The following is a 20,613-nucleotide window of genomic DNA, read 5'->3' on the forward strand; positions in this document are numbered from 1 at the left end:
ATAGTGGAAGTGTGATGTCCAGTATGGGGCCTGCTGACCACACGTGGCTGTCAGCACTTGAAATGTGCCTTGTGTAACTGAGGGACAGTATTTTTACGTTTTTATTTATTTATTTTAAATGTTGTTTTTGAGAGAGAGAGCAAAGGAGGGGCAGAGACGGGGACAGAGGATCTGAAGCCGGTTCTGCGCCGTCAGCACGGAGCCCGATGCAGGACTTGAACTCACAAAGGGTGAGATCATGATCTGAGTCAAAGTCGGATGCGCAGCTGACCGAGCCACCCAGGTGCCCCGTCTTTAAATTTTTAACTAATTTAAGTTGAAGAGCCCCATGTGGTCGGCTCATTGGGCGGTGCAGGGATGGCATTAGAAGGAAAACAGCAAACAGCAGTGTGACACGAAGTTGAAATTGTTACTTATCGAGGGAAGCCCTGTCACTCAGGCATGCAATCAGCAGGCTTTTCCACCTGGCGCTGGAAGGGCCGGAAGGAGGAAGTAAGCCCAGTAGGCAAGATTCAGAGCGCAGGTCTCTGACTGGCCCTGTAGCCGCTGACCTCTGCGACAGGTCTCCGGGTTTCGTGTCACCGGTGCCCTGTCCTGGTGTCGGCCGGGGTTGGGTGCACGGTACAGCCCTGCAGCGGGCTTTGCCGTGGATGTGCTGGTAGCAATGCTGGAGGACTTGTCCCTTTACCAGTTTCCTCGCTCCACTGCTGCCGCCTGACCACTCAGACCTCGGCTGAGCCACTTTCCCTCTTCATCTGCCAGTCGGGGGACTGAAAGTACTTTGCTTACAGAGTAGTTGTGAGGCCCAGATAAGGCGATCCTTAAAAATACTCAGCTCAGGGGCGCCTGGGTGGCTCAGTCGGTTAAGCGTCCGACTTCGGCTCAGGTCACAATCTCGCGGTATGTGAGTTCGAGCCCCGCATCGGGCTCTGTGCTGACTGCTCAGAGCCTGGAGCCCGTTTCAGATTCTGTGTCTCCCTCTCTCTCTGACCCTCCCCCGTTCATGCTCTGTGTCTCTCTATCTCAAAAATAAATAAATGTTAAAAAAAAAAAAAAACTCAGCTCAGTATTTTGCAACGCAGTAGACGTCTTGAATGTTGATAGTTACACTTATTTCTAGGCACTTTTTATGTATGGCGCTACCGTGGGTGAGATTGTTTTCTTCATTTTCCAGTTGTTTGCCGCTAGTGTATGAGTACAATTGGTTTTTGTGCGTTAACCTTGTAATCTGCAAACTTGGTTAATCGTTTTATTAATTTTAGTCATTGTTTTATAGGTTTTCCTGGGACTCTCTGTGGAAACAGTCATATCTTCTGCGCTGTCACCTCTCCTTTTTTGTTTTGTTTTCATTCTTTATTGCAGCGTTTGAAACACAGTGTTGCGTAGAAGTGGTGAGCATAGCGGCTTTTTCTCCATCGTGGGTAACAGTCCAGTCTTTCTCCATCCCGTGTGATGGCCATGTGGGCCAGATGCCCTTTGTCAGCTTGGAGATGTACCCTCCCGTTCCTCATTTGCTGCAGCGTTTCCTTCTCCTGATCACACATGGCTGCTGACTTGGGTCAGGTGTGTGTGATTGCCAGTGGGAAGCGGGGGTGGGGTTGTAACTGCTAATAAAGCCTGTGTTCCAGGAGTCATCCCGCTTGGCCCTGGTACGCAGTAGGCTCAACCGGACCCTGTGTCGTTAGGGATTCTTTGTGTCTATGTTCATGAGGGATGTTGGACTGTAATTTTCTCTGTAATACGAGGCTTTGGTACTAGAGTTTCACTGGTCTTGTAAAATGAGTTAGGTAGTGATCTCACTTCCTTTTTCTGAGAAAGTTTCTGTAAGATTGCTGTTATGTCTTCCTTGAATGTTCTTTAGAATCTCCCAGTAAAATCGTCTGAGTCTAGAGTCTTTTGGGGGATGTTTCTTATGAGCAGTTTAACTTTTTTTAGTAGACACAGCTATTTAGATTTTCTACTTGTTGTATTAGTTGGGTGAGTTGCATTTTTCAAGAAATTGTCCATTTCACGTAAGTTGCTGAATTTGCTGGCAAAAACTTGTTCATAGCATTCTCTTACCCTTTTCATATCTGGACAGTTGGTGCTGAGAACCCCTTTTAAATTCCTGACATTGGGGATCTGTGTTCACTCTTGATGAGTCTGATGAGAGCTTTGTTAGCACCATGAATCTTTTCAGTGTATCTTTTCAGTGGCTGTGGTGTTTTTCTGTCGTCTGCTAGGGTTTATTTCTACTCTTTATTATTTCCTTCCTTCCACTTTGCACTTTCTGGTTTCTTGATCTTAGCTGGTTTTAGATTGTTCTTCTTTGCCAGGGTGAGCACGCAGAGCCCCGAGGGTCCCCTGAACTGGGCATGTTGTGCTGTCCTTGCCGTTCCTTTCAAAATGGAAGCGTGCCGTATAACTTCCGGGTAATCGGGGTTTCCTTAGTACTGTATGCTTACTGACTTCGGTCTTCTTGTAGCCAGAGAACACACCACACCCTCCGTGGTTTCCATCCTCTTGAATCAATGCTTGAAGCTTTGCGTCCCGTCCGATGGTCTGTCTAGTGAGTGTTCCAGACGCCTGAAAATAGAACTGCTCTGTGCATGTCAGATCGACCCTGTTGATAAGATGGCTCAGATTTTCTGCATCTTCGTCGCTGTTTTCGGTTGTTTGCTTGTTTTCTCTTCAGCTACTGTTTTTTATTTTTAAAATTCCCCACGATGGCTGTGCAGCGGTCTGTTTCTCCCTTCAGTTCTTTCAGATTTTGCTTCATGTGTTTCGAAGTTGTCATTGTGCACATCTGTAGCTGCTCGGTGCCCTTGGGTCACTATCAGATGTCTTCCCTCGCGTCCGGTGATGCTGTTTCTGGACGTCTGTCTTACCTCAGTTACGCGTCTGGTTAGGTTAAACTAAACTCTTCTATTGTTTATTTTCTGTGTGTCCTCTCTGCTTCCGTTAGCCCTGTTCTTCTGAACCGTTGGCGTGTTTTGAAGCGTCCCCTGTCCCTGTCAGTTGGCTCTTGGGCCGTCTCTGTGTTGCGTGTCAGCGGCTGCTCTGGGGGACACGGTGCACATGCCCAGCCTGTCCTCGCCTGCTCGGCGCTGAGGCTGGTGCGGGCCGCTTGCCCCCCACGGTCCCTTTCATCTCCCCGCGATCTGACGCTGTCAGGTGGAGGACCTCTGCCTGCGTCGAAAACCCACTGGACGGTATTATAAATAAGTCTTTCTTGCTGTGATCTTACGTGTCTGATCTCACCAGGAAAATTGGCAGTGCTTTTAAGTCATTTACCTTTTCTGTTGCTGCCTCCCGTTGCTGAAGATCTGGGTGTCCCTCTGGTGCCGTTTTCCTTCACCTCAGGAACTCTCGAGCATCTCTTGCAGAGATGCTTTTTCACCGTCTGAGACCGTCTCGTTTCATCTCCCCTCCTGAAGGGCGTTCTTGCCGGGCCTGTGATGCTGGGCGGACAGCCCTTGTCTTAGAGATAGCACTCCAGGATGGCTTAGCGCGGTGTGGGACCCTGGCTCTGGCCCTGGAAGAGAGAAAGAGCTATTGGTGGAAAAACTGGTGCACTCCGAATGCCATCTGGAGTTTAACCCAAGTTGGGTTCTTAGTTTTGGCAAACGTATCCCGGTCACGTAAGACGCTAACGTTAGGGGAGACCAGCCAAGAGGTATATGGGAATATCTTTCACCTTTTTTTTGTAAGTCTAAAATCATTCCCAAATAAAAGTTCCTTGTAGAAACAGTATGCACTTACAGAAAGGTAACAGGAGGGTATCCCCGGGGCAGGGGGATTGGGGTTCAGCCCAGCATGGGGGGTGGAGGAGGGGAGGGTTTGGCTGCTATGAGGATTGAGCCAGGGAACAAACATGTCCAGGACGCTGGAAGCGGGGACCTGGCAGTCAGAGAATGGAGTTGTCGAGACAGAAAGAGGAAATGAGCGTACGTCCTGCGGTGTGCAACTGGGCACGTAGGTGTGAATTCCTGGATTTGGACAGACGCTGCTCGCTAGCTGTGGGTGGACAGGCGTAGCAGTGATGCACAGGTGGGTGTGTGGGTGTGCGTACCTTTGTCTGCCCTCCGGGTCCCCCCTGAGAGCCCGCAAGCTGCGAAACCCCAGCCTGCCCAGCGGGCACAGGGGCTTCTGAATCCCATTCTCCACTCACAGCAACTGGGGCTTCTCGAGTAAAAGCTGATCTCAGGGTCGTCTGGGGAGAATACGAAGTGAGCCCAGAACGTTTTGTACCCGAAAGCAGGGATAGTCCTCAAAGATTGATGGGCCGCCACTGGCCAAACTGGGGACCGTTTGAACATGATAGATAGATATGTAGATAGATAAATAAATACGTAAATAGATCATAAATAAGTAAACGCATGCATATCCAAGTGTAGCTCACTAAAACAGAAAAACACGAGCCCACAACGGTGAATAAATGGGGAGCTAATGAGGAGGGGGAAGCCGGCAGGGACCCCAGAGGGCTGGAGCTCAGAGTGCATCAGGAAAGGACCAAGGAGACCCGGCCCTCTGCGGGGCTCGTGTGACATTCTTGTCACGAGGGGAGGGGACGTCAGTCAGACGGGGGACACACACCTGCTGCAGGACACCTGGCCCGTGGCCTCGAAGCGTCACTGGCACGAGAGCCGAGGCGAGGCTGAGGAGCGTCCCAGGCTAGGGAGGCTGAAGGGAGGGCCGTGCGTGTGGCTGGCGGCCTGCTCGCGGGGGACGCCGGCTCCTCGGGGGGCACGCGTGGGGTGATCCGGGGCGTGGGGCGTCAGGTCGGCAGCTTCCCCGCAGGCGATTCAGGAAGGAAAGGGTCCTTCACCCCCAACTCTGCCTTTTCCATGACTGTGACAGTTTCCAAATGAGAAGCAAAACTCTTCAGTGCCTTGCTAGGAGAAGAATTCCTACAAAGAACGTATCCCTTCCTTGCGGAGCCCGAATATGGAGCTGGAGGTTCACGGGAGGGGCTTCTAAGGTCCAAGCAAATTCTGTCTCCTCTCCTGCTGTTACACACTTGGTGGCTTTCTAATTTTTTTTTTTTTTTTTAATACTTATTTAGTTTTGAGACAGAGAATGAGCAGGGACAGAGAGAGAGGAAGACACAGAATCCCAAGCAGGCTCCACGCTCTGAGCTGTCAGCACAGAGCCCAACGCGGGGCTAGAACCCACGAGCTGTGAGATCATGACCTGAGCTGAAGTCGGATGCTTACCCGACTGAGCCCCCCAGGCGCCCCTCTAATTATATTTTAAACATTACGTGTACGTTTCTTTTCCTATTTGCGTGTATATTTCATACTTAGAAACGGGAGGAAAGCTTTCTGAGTTTTCTTTTACGTGGCACACGTGTGCCCACGCATCAGGAACATCTGAGAGTGGGTGGGTATCAGGCCCTCACAGCAAAGGGAGAAGGGGCTGTCACCCCTAGAGTGCCAGGTCCCAGGCTGCCTCACATGTGGCCTTGGCACCTACAGATGTGTGGGCACTGGTAAGGGTGTGAGCAGCCCCCAGTTAGGGACAGGTGGCTCACACTGAGCACGAACGTGGGCGGCCTGTTCACGGGGATTAACTCGGCCTGTCCTGCCAGCCCCGTCCCATTGACAGATGCACAGAGTGAGGCCGCACGGGGAAGAGTGCTTCCGGGTCCACACTGGGGACAAGGGGCAGAGGGGACATTTGCTTCCAGTCTGGGGGCATAACCACCGCGCTCCATAGCCCATATTCTCACTGGTCCAGTTTGGCTATTTTTGTACTGTACAGGATAACCCACTAATATTTGAGTAATTGAGTGTTTTAATATATTTTTTAATATTTATTTTGAGAGGGTGCACACACAAGTGGGGAAGGGGCAGGAAGAGAGAGTCCCAAGCAGACCCCGTGCTGACGTAGGGCTCGATCCCACAAACCGTGACACTGTGACCTGAGCTGAAATCAACTGACTGAGCCACCCAGGCACCCTGGGTGTTTTGAGAACTTTTTATTTGAGGCTCGGGTTTTCTTCTTAATGTTCTCACTGAGCAGATATTTGATAACCTGTAGAGGAGTGCATCCAGTGCTGCGGGAGGTTTAACGATTTAAATCCTTTGTACACACATCTTGCTCCCAAGTAAGACAGAGGCTGAGAACGGCAGGTGACCCTTCCTGGCTCGGAGCTGAGAGTGGTGATGGAAGACAGTCCTGTTAGTGAGTTTGTTTACGTGTTTCAAAACCACACGTGGAGATACTGCTGTGCACAGGCCTTTTCTTTAGTTTCAGTTTGCAGGGTTGTGGGTTTTGTTTTTTTTTTTAAGTTTATTTATTTTGAGAGAGAGAGTCCCAAGCAGGCTCTGCTCTGTCCGCGCAGAACCCGACTTGGGGCTCCATCCCACAAGTATGAGATCATGACCGAAATCAAGAGTCAGGTGCTTAACCGACTGAGCCACCCGGGCGCCCCTCGGTTTGCAGGTTTAAACCAGGAGTCTGATTTTGCCCATTTGATTTTTGTTAAGGAGCCATGGTGCCTTCGAGGCTTCTCTCAGTAGGACCGCGGACCGTGTTTGGGGGCGTGGGGCGCTGGACTCGGGTCGCGCCCGGCCAGCTCCCGTGGCACGCTCCCCCCAGGCTGCTCTCGGCCAGCTGTGCGGACCTCTCCAAGCACCAGGAGCCCCCCGGAAAGAAACCGCTCTCCGAGAAGAAGCTGGTGAGATTTCTGACCTTGAAGGAGGTTGCCTGCAGTTCCCTGTCTCAGAAGCAAGGCACGCTGTTTTGAGATCTCATTTTCCTGTTCATTCATTCTGATGTGTGTGATGCTACACATGTGGCATCTTGAACACGATGAGATGGAAAGAAGGTCTGTGTGCCGAGTCCTGTCCTCGTGGAAACTACGAAGAGCGGGGAAGGCGCGTGGGTGCCGCCGGAGCGCCGTGCTCCTTCCCTGCATCCGGGAGGGAGGGTGCACACTAGCAGGGGAGAGGCAGAGAGAGGGAGAGAGAATTCCAGGCAGGCCAGCACGGAGCCCGACGTGGGGCTCAAACTCCCCCACCGTGAGCTCAATACCTGAGCCGAAGTCAAGAGTCGGACGCTCCACAGGCTGGGCCCCCAGGCGCCCCTGGGACGTGTGTACTAGGTACGTTCTTAAGTATGTACGAGTTGTTCTTCATTTAAAACATCTGTGGGGGGAAGGGGCCTGCCTTTAGCTTTATACTTCTTTAAGCCTTACCTGGTTTTTGTTCTAAATTCACCAAGACCTACTAAGAACGTGAATGACCTTTGATTAAATTTAAGCAGATAGGTGCTTCCGACCCTATCTATCATTCCTCCTAAATGGGTGTGGGCAGATAAGCATCACCTGGGCCAAGAGTGTTTTCTGTGGACAACTTACCACGTGCCTCAGCTTTGCATGGTCTTAGCTGAGCGTACAAATTGAATCTAAGTTTTATTTTCCCTAGAACATTCATCAGTTGTGCTTTTTTCCCATCACGTTGATCTTGATTATGTTGGCCTACAGCAAAGTTTTTGAAATAGTAATTCGTGGTTTTTCCACGTGGTGGTGCCAGAGAATCTTAAAATACTTGGGTATTAAAAAAAAAAAAAAAAAATCTGCTTATGCAGTAGTGGACAGAAATGCAGATGCCCTGGGTCCTGGTGGAGGGGCCTTGTGGATGGCCGCGTCCACCTGCACACGCGTGCAGGAGGGCGGCGGGTTCCCCGCTAGCGGGACACTGGCACTGTGCCCTGGCACCTCGGAGAGCTGGCCAGGATGAGCTAATGTTTATCAAAATGTTTATCAAATGTGAACCTAGTTAGTTCTAGTTCTTCTCCTAGATTGTGCCTCCCTTAGGGGCCTAGAGCAACACTTACTCTCAGGTCAGGAGTTCTGTTTGTATTGCTACATTTAAACCTAAGCCCTCTTCAGGGGCACCTGGGTGGCTCAGTCGGTCAAGTGTCTGACATCAGCTCACGCCATGATCTTGCAGTCCTTGAGTTCGAGCCCCACATCGGGCTCTGTGCTGACGCCTGGAGCCTGCTTCAGATTCTGTGTCTCCCTCTCTCTCTTTCTCCCCCGCTCGCACTCTGTCTCTGTCTCTGTCTCTCTCTCTCAAAAATGAAGATTTTTTTTTTTTTAATTAAAAAATAAACAAACATAAGCCCTTTTCAGTTGGGCTGCAGAAAACATTCTTTCTTTAAAGTTAGAAGCCTGGTAATCCACCAAGGACTCTCGCATTCATTATGGTGTCTTTCCATTAGTAAAGACCTATTATTTCAGTAACATATTTCTATTTGAAAAAACATGGAAAGATGCTTTGTTTAAGGAATGTTCTCTAAACAACTCTCATTTTTTTTAGTTTGGGAATGTTGACTTCGTTATCCAACTGAGTTCCGTGCTGACCACTTTTTACATGTGCCTTGTTGACTGACGTGGGCCTACAAGTAGTAGGGGCTCGTGGGAACCTTTTCCTATTTTTGCACTGGAGGCGAGATTAGTAACCTTAGCGTCATTTACCTCTAGTCTTAAAACCTGTCATAGTTACAAAAGGCACATTCCACATGGCTGCCTGGTCCTCGCGAGGATCGCGGAGGGAGTAACGAGCGGGCTCGCTGTGCTCTCTGCAGAAGAGGCATTTTGTGGACCATCGCCGAGTGCTCATCCGAGGGGGATGTGGAGGCGACGGGGTGAGCTGTTTCCACAGTGAGCCCCGGAAGGAGTTCGGAGGCCCTGACGGTGGTGATGGAGGTGACGGTGGCCATGTCATCCTGAAAGGCACGTGTCCCCGGGGGCCGTGTGGGAAGGATCGGGGTGTCTGCTCCTCTTTGGGGTGGAGCGTCTCCAGCTTCTTATCCGCGTGGGAATTTGAATTCAAATGTTGACGTATGGACATCATTTTTATTAAATTATATGTGTGTTCGTACTTAATGCCCCTGAACCAACTTCAGTGGTGGGTTTTTTTCTAAATTTGAGGAGTACAAAGTGCGTTTACTCTCAGGGAGTGTAACGTTCTAGTCCAGCACATAACAACAAGGTCGGTGTTGCTGTCTTGGTACGTGCCGGAAGGCTGTGGACTACGTTGACCACATTGTGGGGCTCGAGCTCATGAACCCTTGAGATCGTGACCTGAGCCGATACCAAGGGTCAGACACTTAACTGACGGAGCCGCCCAGGCAAACCCGAAAGTGGAACTGTTTTTACATTGATGATGGTATTATAGGTGATTTTGAATTTTCAGAAATTGTATTTTTTTTTTTTTTAACATTTTTTATTTATTTTTGGGACAGAGAGAGACAGAGCATGAACGGGGGAGGGGCAGAGAGAGAGGGAGACACAGAATCCGAAACAGGCTCCAGGCTCCGAGCCATCGGCCCAGAGCCTGACGCGGGGCTCGAACTCACGGACCGCGAGATCGTGACCTGGCTGAAGTCGGACGCTTAACCGACTGCGCCACCCAGGCGCCCCAGAAATTGTATTTTTTTGAAAGGAAGTGAGAATTTAGCTTTTTAAAATGTCACATTGCGGGGCGCCTGGGTGGCTCAGTCGGTTGGGCGTCCAACTTTGGCTCAGGTCATGATCTCATGGTTCGTGAGTTCAAGCCCTACATCGGGCTCTGTGCTGACAGCTCAGAGCCTGGAGCCTGCTTCCGATTCTGTGTCTCTGTCTCTCTCTGCCCCTCCCCTGCTTGCACTCTGTCTATCAAAAAGAAAGAAATGTTTAAAAAAAAAAATTAAAATATCCCATTGCTCGCTCGGTAACTTGTGCCATGACTTCATTCCATGTTTCTGTGCGCGAGCATTTTTAATGTCCTTAAACCCAACCAGAGGAAGTGGACAGTGTGCAGAGAATTCTGCTTTTAAGCCAACAATGGTGAAGGTCGTTACTCTAACTTGTAGCTGACCAGCAAGTCAAGTCGCTGTCCTCTGTGTTGTCGCGGTACCAGGGTTTCCATGGGCAAGCTGGTGGCCGGAAGAACTGCTCCGGGCGAGGCGGCGCTGTCCTCTACATCCGGGTAAGCCTGTCGTGGCCTCAGGGGGTGCCTCACAGGGGTCCCCTTGGCTCGGACACACAGCTGTCCGAGACCGAGACTTGGTCCTAATTTTATCCCACACGTGTGTATGACCCGTTTTCAAAAATCACAAAATAATTGTATTTAAAAAGCGGGACTCCAGGGGCGCCTGGGTGGCTCAGTCGGTTGAGCGGCCGACTTCGGCTCAGGTCATGATCTCACAGTCCATGAGTTCGAGCCCCGTGTCGGGCTCTGTGCTAACAGCTCGGAGCCTGGAGCCTGTTTTGGATTCTGTGTCTCCCTCTCTCTGACCCTCCCCCGTTCATGCTCTGTCTCTCTCTGTCTAAAAAATAAATAAACGTTAAAAAAAAAATTTTTTTTTTTTTTTTTTAATAAAAAGTGGGACTCCAGGGGTCCGCTATTCCTCTGTCCTGACCCTCTCAGGCCATCTCTCTCTCAGATTATCCCAGTGTTTTCCAGATGCTTCCATCCACCCTAATGTTTTAAAACACTGTTTGGAGAAGCTATCTGAATGCCATGCAGGGATTATGACAGCCCCATAAAGTCCCTGTGAAGGTTGGGACCTTTCTCTTGGTGCTTCATAGCTCTGTGAAGGGGGACCTAGTGGTGCCCCTTCCCTCTGCTACATCCCCCTCTTCTAGACACGAACAGATGCATGGGGTCTGGTCCACTCACGTGTCTGCCCTCCAGTCCCGCGAGTGCTTCATTATTTTCAGGTCCCCGTGGGCACCTTAGTGAAGGAGGGCAGTGAAGTCGTGGCTGACCTGTCCTGCCCGGGCGCGGAGTACGTCGCCGCTCGGGGAGGTGCGGGAGGAAAAGGCAACCGCTTTTTCCTGGCCAATGACAACCGTGCACCGGTGACCTGTACCCCCGGGCAGCCCGGTCAGGAACGTGTCCTCTTCCTGGAGCTCAAGACGGTGGCCCACGCCGGGATGGTGAGTATCGTGTGGGGCCCCAGGCAGGAGGAGGGGGTGTGGGCACTGCCGACCGATAGACGCTCTGTCCCCGGTGCTGCCACAGGCGCCCCGCGGTGACACCCCATCTCTGCCTCTCTTCCAGGTTGGGTTCCCCAATGCCGGGAAGTCCTCGCTTCTCCGGGCCATTTCGAACGCGAGGCCTGCCGTGGCGTCCTACCCGTTCACCACCTTAAAGCCCCACGTTGGGATTGTTCGCTGTGACGATCACCAGCAGATAACAGGTGGAACTTCATAGTCCTCTCCGAGGTTGGGTGTAGACAGTGTCCTTCAGAGCCGTGCTTCTGTCGGCCTTCAGAGCCGCCCCCCCAGATGCGGCCTTGCTGCAGCCCCCGTCGAAGTGCGCTTGGGAGTCGTGTGCTCCTTTCGGGCCCGAGGAAGGCCTGCCTCCCCTCCTCAGCACTTGTCGCGGAGGTGACACGTGACCTCAGAGCTTTCCCCGTGCCATTTCGAGGGAAGAAAACTTTTTCCCCGGGAGGGAAGGTACCCGTTAAAAGCAGTGAGCCTGCCGCTCACGTTACTTGTAAAGCACTTTGCATTTGCAGAGTGCTCTATAATAATTTCTGTCGGCAATCCAGTTCCTAACAGTTTACAGGAGGCCGTTTTCCCCTTTTCTGAATCATTTTTACAGCCAGAGGCTGGCTTGTGTTCACTGTTCCTTGCCGGGCAGGCCCCCCACCCCCCGCATACCTCAGCCTCTGGCAGCTCAGAGCCACGGTGCCCGGGACGGCAGCCGGCCCGATGGGTCGCTCCGGCGGGAAATCCGGCGGCATCCGTGTCCGGGGTTCCGCAGGCAGCCCCCCCTGCTCTGTCTCCCCCTGCAGTGGCGGACATCCCGGGCATCGTCCGGGGCGCGCACCGGAACAGGGGCCTGGGGAGCGCCTTCCTCAGGCACATCGAGCGCTGCCGCCTCCTCCTGTTCGTGGTGGATCTCTCGGAGCCAGAGCCGTGGACTCAGCTTGAGGACCTGAAGTGGGAGCTGGAGCAGCACGAGGCCGGCCTGTCCCGGCGACCCCACGTGGTCGTGGCAAATAAGGTCGACCTCCCCGAGGCCAGGGCTGCCGTGCCCCGGCTGCGGGCGCGCCTGGGCCCGAGCGCCGTCGCCCTGTCGGCGGCCACCGGGGAGAACGTGGAGGCGCTGCTGCTGTGTCTGCAGGAGCTGCACCGCCAGCACGTGGCCACTGAGCTGCAGCGCGGCCACCAGCCGCTCAGGTGGTAGGTCGTCGTCCCACCCCCCCCCCACCCCCACCCCCCCCCCGCGGCGCGGAGACGAGAGTCGCTCACGAAGATCAGCAGCGTGGGTGCCGCGCCCTCCGCCGCCAGCCGGGGCTCCCCCTCCGGCAGACTCCGTGCCTCCCATACCCGCCGGCGGGCGGAGGGGGTCTCGTCCGTGTCGCTCGGCGCCCTCATCGGCGAGGGCCCCGCGGCCGTCACATGCGGCCGAGCCGCCCGGACTTGGATGAGCCGAGCGGGAGGCGCGGGCCCAGGAGCCCCCACACCGGAACCGTCGGTGCCGGCAGCCGCCCCCGAGGCCCTCACGCCCTAGGAGGGGACAGGAGGGCGCGGGGACCGGGTGCGCCCGCAGGCGCGAGGCTCTTCTCGAATGCCCCCGTCTGAGAGAAGCAGGAAGGGCGACGCCTCCCCGGTTGTTCCCAGACGGAGCTGCACTGCGCGGAGCCGCTTGAGTCACGACTCAATGCACCCAATATCCGACCCGGGGACGGCTGGCTCCCGGCCGCGTGCGGCTTATTAACTCAGGGCGCAGACTCGTGTGCCCCCCAGATAAAGTCTGACGCTGGGGGCACGGCCCTGAGGGCCCTTTAGGGACAAAGTGGATGGGGAGCGGGGGGCCCTGGATCCTGTGGGGACTAGCCACGGGGGTCCCCGCTGCTGGGCGCTGGGGGGCTGGGTGCCGGGCGTCCCCTCAGATGATAAACTTGACCTGAGCCCTCAGGAACAGCTCCGTTCTGAACTACCGTCACATCTGCGCTGGAACCAGAGTCCTTTGCCTGCAGCTTTATTTTAATGTCTGATAATTTCCGAGGTCCTTGTGTTCTGGAAACACAGATGGGTTTTGCGATCTCTCTGCTCTCTCTGGGGCCACCACAAAGGCTTTGGTAGAGTGGCATTAATTATCGTGGCCTTTCATCTCTGGCTGGGCCCCGGCACGCGGTACTCTGCACAGGGGCGACACTGGCTGCCTCCCCGCTTCTGCCCTGCTCTCGGCCGGGCCCCCGGCAGCCTCCGGGCCTGACCCAGAAGGCGCTCTGATAAATATTTATGGAACGAAGAAAGGAATGGTGTCTGATAGGTACATTTAAGTTTCTTTTAGTTTGAAAATATCTTGAGGGGCTCCTGGGTGGCTCGATGGGTTGAGCATCTGACTTGATCTCGGCTCAGGTCACGATCTCACAGTCATGAGATCGAGCCTAGCATCGGGCTCTGCATTGACAGCAAGGAGCCTGCTCGAGGTTCTCTCTCCTTCTGTCTCTGCCCCTCCCCTTCCCATGTGCGCACACTCTCAAAATAAATGGACGTTTAAGAAAAATCTATCTTGTAAAGACACGTGGTTGGCGGGAGGACTCGCTGAGTGGCCAAGGCCCCAGTGCCACCCCCCTCCCGTCCCAGCCCCACACCAGGGCCACCTCTCATGATTGTGGATAGGGGACATGCATGCCGTCTGGGACCTACACGAGGCATCCAGCCCTCTGTGTGGCCCATCCTTTCCTTGGAGCTGACCTCTGCCTTGGGCCACTTGCCCTTGTCTGTCCTAACTAACTCCTGTCCCTCCCTGTCGGTTCTTTCCCCAGATGCTCTAGCCCCCGGTCCTCCTCTGCCCTGAGGATTCCCTCTCCCGTGCTCTCCGCCTGCAGTTCCCATGTGGCCTGTGCAGGCTGCCCCCCAGGCTCTGCCCCTTGCTTCAGTCCCTCCCGTCGAGGTGGCTGTCACTTGGTTCTTCATGGCCTTTCTGGAAGTGGCTGTGACAACGGGGGCCTGAGCCTCAGAATGCTGCGCTCCCCAAATCCGCCCACTTTTGGCCCTAAGGCCTGGCACCCCCATTTCCAGAGCGCCTGCACCCACTTGCTCCAAAGAACAAATCTCCAGGCTCCGGCATGGCTCCTGAGGGTGCCTTCGGCACCCCTGCCCTCGGCTCTGTCCCCACCCGACCCCAAGAGGTTGCCCTGCTCTGCTGGCCTCTGGGGAAGCTGGCCGCCCTCCCTTTGTCTTTGCAGAGGCCCGTCTGTCCCCCACGCCTTTCCCAGCCTGGTGGGTGCGAGTGGACGTGGCAGTTCCAGGAGAAGGATGGGGAGGTCGGCCACCTGCCCTGAGATGCGAGGGTAACTGCAGATGACCACAGCTTTGTGCTGCCTGTCCTGTCCCGTCCTGTCCTGCTAGAGGTGACTCTGTCCCTGCCTTTAGCCCGGGCTGACCGGTGACCTGTCCTAACCTGCAGAATGTAGGGTGGGGACCGACAGGCCTCCAGCCTGCAGCTCCCCAGGCCCGGGTGAGGCAAAAACACGCCGTCCACGCTGTCCGCATGGGGTCCGGGCCACACCGTGGGTTCAAGCCAGGAATGTGAGGCTGGGGTCCACATCGGTGTGTAGCTCAGGTGCAGAGTGAGCTGGGGGTGGGGCTTCTCCATCCGGGCGCCTTGAGACCCTGATCTCTCCCGTGGGCCCAGCTCAGCTATCTGGGGACAACGGCCTCAGGCTCCTTGGCAGGCAGCCCAGGTGTGGTGGGGCCCGGAGGCCCTCCCTGTGGCCCTGCAGCCGCACAGCAGACCTGCTCCACCCAGACACGAGCCGCCCTCCTGAGGGGAGCAGGCCAGGGACGTGGTGGGGGGAGTTGGTTCCCGTGACAAAGTCCATACGCTGGGGGCTTACAACGAGAACCTCATTCCGTCCCAGCTCTGGAGGCCCCAAGTCCAGCATCACGGCGGGGGCAGGGCAGTGCCCCCTCGGGAGGCGCCGGGGGATCCTGTCCCCTCCAGGGGTCCTGGGCTCGCACCATGCCCCTCCGGTCTGCCTCCACGGTCACGTGGCTTCTCTGTGCATCCCCTCATCCTACGAGGACACCAGTCACTGGACTTCGGGCCCACGCTGAGCCAGGACGACCTCATTCTGAGATCTTTAATTCTATCTGCAAAGGACCTATTTCCAAATCGAAACAAGGCCACATCCTGAGGTTCTGCTGTATATGAACGGGGGAGTGGCCAGTCAAGCCAGGATAGCCCCCTTTTTACCTCGACATCATGTATGTGTCGCAGGGTGCCAGTCCCCTCCTCTCTCCAGCCAGCAGCACGCGTGGTGTGGCCCCTGCACATCCCAGATCCTCCCTCCCCGCTCCGGGCCACCTGCTCCCTTGGAGCAAAGGCCCCTCCTCCCCTGGCCTGGCCGCTCGCGCTGCCCCTCCCCCGCGCCAGCTGTTTCTGGGCCACACCAAGCGCTCCCTGTGGTCCGCGTGCCCTTCCCCAGGTACCCCGTGAAATTGGGGAGGCCTCCCCGCGGGGCCCACCGTGGGCCTTGTCAGCCTGTCTCGGCTCCTGCGGCCACCTGGCTTGTGCAGCGACTCCTGCCCCCACGGGGTTCGCTGACAACAGGCACCTGTGATGTGCGCTGTGCCAGGACGGTGCCCTTGAGGACCACGTATGTGTGTCGGGGCGTACCACGGAAGGCCACCGAGCCGAGAGCTCTGCTCAGCGACACGCGGGAGCGGACCGGACACCGCACCCCACCCCCGAGGCCACACGTGGGGTTGCGTTTCAACGGTACTCCTGAAGACCTGCCCAGATGCATGGTGGATGTGTGGTGCTCAGGGCTCTGGGGGCATCACGAGGGGCCCCCGTGACAGCTGTCCTGTGTCTTGACTGTGGTGACACGATCTGCACAGGTGGTAAAATCTCCTAGAACTTCGTGTTTCTCGGGTTGCACAGCTCCGTTTGGGAAGGTGAAGGGGTGGAGCTGGACGGCAGTGACAGGTGCACAGCGTGACCGTGCCTGGTGTCACTTAAGGTCAAAGGGGAGATTCTGTGTATTTGACTGCGATGAGAGCGTTAACTAGGCACCCGTCCCACGCTCGCACGCGAGTGCAGGTGGCCCTCGTGCTGTGGTCCCGCTGGGCGGTCCTGTACGCGACTCCCACGGGGAAACTGGGTGAGGAGCGTGGGGTCCGCGTTGTCTCTTACGATTGCGTGTGAATCCATGACAGCCTCCAAAGAGAAAGAAAAGCAGAAAAGACACCGGAGAAGCCGCTGCTCTGGGATGAACTCCGTGGAGACGGGGAGATCGGGCCTGCGTCGTCCCCTCTGTCACCGAGCCTGGCGTTCCTGATAAATGTTAAAAGCAGACACATAAGGTTGAAAGGACACAAAGCAACCCCTGGGTATCAGGCTTCTGCAGGGAATATCCTTCCTGAGTCCAGGGCACCATGGGGGTGAATGGGTGTGGGGCAGAAATTCCTCGAGACCCGCCGGGCACGGTCTGCTCCTCACGGCCTGCACTGGGGCTCTGATGTCAGCATCGCTCCAGGCTTCTGAAAGGCCAGATGGGGCAGGGGGACCCCCAGGCCACCTGGCCCAAAGTGCACAGTGCCACACAGGCTAAGGGGAGTCGCGGTACCTAGTGATTCCACAGTCCACAGGCCTCTAAACTTCCGGGGCACAGCCAAGGCTGCCTGGGGGCCATGGGGGCCACAGATGGGGCACTGAGGGGTAGTGTCCGTCCTGTGATCATTTGGTTCCTTAAAGAAAAAGTCTTTGCAAAAAATTGATGGGTACCAATGGCTCAATATTTCCCCCAGAGCCGGGAAATCATTCCGATTTCTGCCTTGGCCATGGTCCATTACTACACCCGTATGCTATGCCTGTTACATTCAGCACTGGGAGTTGTGCTAACTCCGCCTCCAGCCTGGTCTCCTTCATCTGTACGGTGGGGACGGTAAGGCCGGGGGAGCAGGGTCACCCCTGGCCTGGCCTGGGCGTCTTACGCTTGTTCACATCGGCCCCACCCAGGATACTCCAGGGAGCACACCCAGCGGTCCAGGCCTCGGGCCGACACCCCTCCAGCGCCCCCACCCAACCACCCTGTCCTTTCCACACAGCTGGGTGGCTTCTTAGCGCTGGGCCCTCCCCTGGACCCCCTCCCCCACAGAGTCATGTCCCTGAGAAGGGACAGGGAGGGTTGCCGGATGTGTTGATTTGAATTTCAGATCCACAACAAAGAGCTCTGCACACTTACGCTAAAGCATTAGCTGTTGCAAATCTGAAATCCAGATAGCATGGGCTCCTGTCTTTTATCTGCCTGCCTCAAGTGAGGAGGTGTGGGAAGGGGGGTCGGGGAAACACAAAGCTCAGTGCCTGGAGGGAGGGCTGGAGGGGAGCGGGGACACCCCCTGGCCTAGGGCACCGCCTTCTTCCAACCCCTTAGAGGGAAGCCCCTGGCAGGCGGAGGGAGGCTACAGGCTTGCAGCCAGGGCCAGAGGCAGGTGCAAACCCCCCGCCCCCATGTGATTCCCCCACCTACTCCACCCCCACCCACCCTGCCCCGGGCCTCTGCCCCGCCCATGCTGCCCCAGGCCTGCCTGGCTCACACTCTTCTGTCCCACTGTCCTCCAGGGAGGCCCCCTTCAGCCCCGGGGGCAGGCCTTCAGCTGACAGAGTCCAGGGGAGGCCCCCCGGTTGGGAGGGTAGCGTCAGAAAATTCCCCCAGCAGCCCGGACCCCCACCCCAAAAGCGCGTGTTCTAAGTCACTTCCGCACTCCACCTGTGTTAGGACAGCCCTAACTGACCACTCCTAACCAGCTTCCCCCTGGTGTACTCGGGGTGGCCCCAGCAGAAGCCACCCCCTCCCAGAGATAGTGGACGCCTTCCCAAGTGACTCAGAGGACCCAGCCTGGGCCTGCCCCAGTGCCAGCTGGCTCACGGGGACCGCTGAGGAATGTCTGGGATCCACAGATGACCAAAGGGGGCATCTCAAAAGGCCCAGTTCTGATCCCAGGAAATATCCTTGTGACCCCAGTAGGTTCCCGTAGCCTGGTGACCCCACAGAACCACTGCACCACCAGAGGAGCTTTGTCCAAGGGCTCTGACCTCCCAGCTGGATAGATCTGGAACCCTTGACCAAATCGGTGTGTAGCATAAGGCCCAGCAGGTAGCAGGGGCTCGAGAAGGTTCACTGATGCCATCCCAGCATCCACTCATGGTATGTCCCTCTCTGAAATCCCTGCATTAGACTGTGACTCACTTGGACTCAAAGAATGCCCTCTGTTCAAGTGGAAATCTCCATCTTTCCCTGAGTAGTCCATCACACTTTAGCATGAATTAATAGATTGGTGGGCCTAGGAGCAGGACCGAGCAGAACCTCAGCTGACAAAGAAAGCCTGTGGGCCCTGGGGGCACCAGGGGGAGCTTGCCCACCTGCCCAGCCCCCTGGCTTCCCAGGAGCACGGGGTTCTGCCAAGCTAGGGAGCCAGCTGAGGCCGGGGGCCTGGGAAGGAGGGCAAAAGGCAGGCTCTTCCCCATGCACTGAGTTGCCCCAACTCCTACACCGCAGCTAGGAACCAGGGTTTGCTGGACTCTTTAAAGATCATCAGCATTTAAAGTAGAAGCATTTAAAGATCATGAAATTTGTCATGTTTGAATTTGGAAACTGGTGTGACTTTGGTGTGTCACAGATGCGTTTGCAGCCCAGCCCAGTTCGTCACCTCCCCTCCTTACGCCCAAAAGCATCTCCTCTCTCCCTTCTCTTTTTCTTTTGAAGGAGACAGTAGTCCCTCCTAACCCACCGTCGGGCTCCCCATGGGAAGCAGAGGACCCTCCCCTTGACTCGAGGCCGGAAGGTCAGGTGCAGCCTGGCGCTGCGTCACGTGCCGCGTCCTTCACGGGACGTCCATCCCCTGGCGCGGGCATCTCGTCCTGTCACCTGGGCACGAGGAGGGTGAGCCCAGGACAAGAAGTTGCCCCGGAGAGAGACCACAGTCACACGACGTGTGTCACAGCACATTGTCACAACCGTTCTGTTTCGCCGTTATTGTTAGTCTCCCGCTGCGCCCGGTTAGGGTTTATAAACCTCGCTCGACCAAGGGCGGGGTGTGTGTCGAGGAAAACACTTGGTGCGTGTAGGGCTGGGTGCCCCCACGCCTTCGGGCTTCCGTGGGGGTCTTGAAGCGGGGTCCCCACAGGTAAGGGGGGGGCTCTTGTATTTTGGGGCCCTTCTGAGCAGATTTCACAGCAAGCTGCCTGTTTCCCTGGGGGGTGGGGGGGGGACGGACTGGATGCCCTGGCCAGGTCCCTCCATGGCACCCTGTGGACAGGACAGATGTCACAGGCATGTGGCCTCAGCCTCCTGACTTTTCTACCCTCAGAGTCTAATGCGTTAAAAGATTGCTTTCTGGAGCACCTGCCTGGGTGGCTCGGGTGGTCGGTTGAGCATCAGACTCTTGATTTCAGCTCGGGTCATGATCCCACGGTCATGGGATTGAGCCCCAAGTCAGGGCTTGGGATTCTCACTCTCTGTCTGCCCTTCTTTCCACTTGTGCACCCTCTCTCTCTCTCTCTCTCTCTTCCCCCAAAAAGAAAAAAGAAAAGAAAAGATTGCTTTCCTACCCATGACCATTACAAACAGCTAATTATTATTTTACTAAATAACTGATTCACTTCCCCATTTTTTCTTAATCAAAGACACAGACCTCCCATGGGCAGGAAGGCTCTGTTGCCCCCCGAGACAGAGGGATGCCAGCCCAGGCCAAGTATTGCTGGATAGGACATTTTCAGCACCTCACACTGCGAAACCCCATCTTGTGTCAGCTGTAGGAAGAAAAGGGTATTTGGTGACTCATGAAACAGAAAGATCCAGACGCTAGCTTTAGGCAGGGCTGCATCCAGGCGCTCGGACAATGGCACCAGGAAGCTGCCTCTTCCCAGGGTTTGACAGGGCTTCCTCTGCCTTGGCCTCAGAGCTGTGCTCCCGCCAGGGGGCAGCCTCAGTGAGGGCGGCGCTGGGGGCCACCAGCTGCAGGGCAACGCGGGCTTCCCAGAGTCCCAGCCAAGGTCCCAGCACTGCTGCTCTCCGGCTGGGCCCGGGGTGTGCGCTACCCCAACCTGTCACGGGGATTCCGGCCAGCCACGCCTGGGACCCGCACCAGTCCTGAAGCCTGTGGGTGGGGCCGGCCCCCGGGACCCGCTGGAGTGAAGGGGGAGTGGTTCCCCAAAGAAGGGGCAGGGGGGCCAGACGCCTGTGTGCATTTCCGAGGGGCTCCAGGTGCCCGGGCTGTCGGGCTTGGGACCAGATGGAGAAGGTGGCCCCTGGGGGCTGGGATGCTGGGAAAGTGGTCACAGGAGGAACCAGCACCAATTCAGCCACTCATTAGCTGTGGGACCTTGAGCAGGTCCCATTCAACCTCTGTGCCTCAGTGTCCTCACCTGTCAAACGGAACAGAAGCACCTCATCTGTCTGACAACCAGATGAGCGTAGATGGGAAGTGGGTTCACGATGGGGCCTGGGGCTCAGTGAGTGTTAGACACCGGGAGCTGTTCCCACCCGGGGAGCATTCCCTATGCCAGGTTCCATGGCCATGCTTCCTCGCCCCTTCCCTGGTCCTGACCTGCTGGACCCGAGTCCCTGCCTTCTTCCTGTGGGGCTTGACCCTGAGCCCTGCCCCCGACC

The 20,613-nt window shown here is 55.9% G+C and overlaps 1 protein-coding gene across 3 annotated transcripts in view; it reads left to right on the forward strand.

Annotated features, from left to right (window-relative positions):
- MTG2 (mitochondrial ribosome associated GTPase 2) overlaps positions 1-20,613 on the forward strand; it is a 243,062-nt gene that overhangs the window by 1,533 nt on the left and 220,916 nt on the right. For all 3 annotated transcript variants that reach the window (XM_058686141.1, XM_058686142.1, XM_058686143.1), the window contains exons 2-7: positions 6,471-6,661; positions 8,575-8,722; positions 9,844-9,959; positions 10,694-10,912; positions 11,037-11,175; positions 11,776-12,170. In XM_058686141.1, the coding sequence (XP_058542124.1) occupies positions 6,471-6,661; positions 8,575-8,722; positions 9,844-9,959; positions 10,694-10,912; positions 11,037-11,175; positions 11,776-12,170 (1,208 nt within the window). The remainder of the gene's footprint in view (positions 1-6,470; positions 6,662-8,574; positions 8,723-9,843; positions 9,960-10,693; positions 10,913-11,036; positions 11,176-11,775; positions 12,171-20,613) is intronic.

The sequence above is a fragment of the Neofelis nebulosa genome, chromosome 9 (assembly GCF_028018385.1).
Source record: "Neofelis nebulosa isolate mNeoNeb1 chromosome 9, mNeoNeb1.pri, whole genome shotgun sequence".
NCBI lineage: Eukaryota > Metazoa > Chordata > Mammalia > Carnivora > Felidae > Neofelis > Neofelis nebulosa.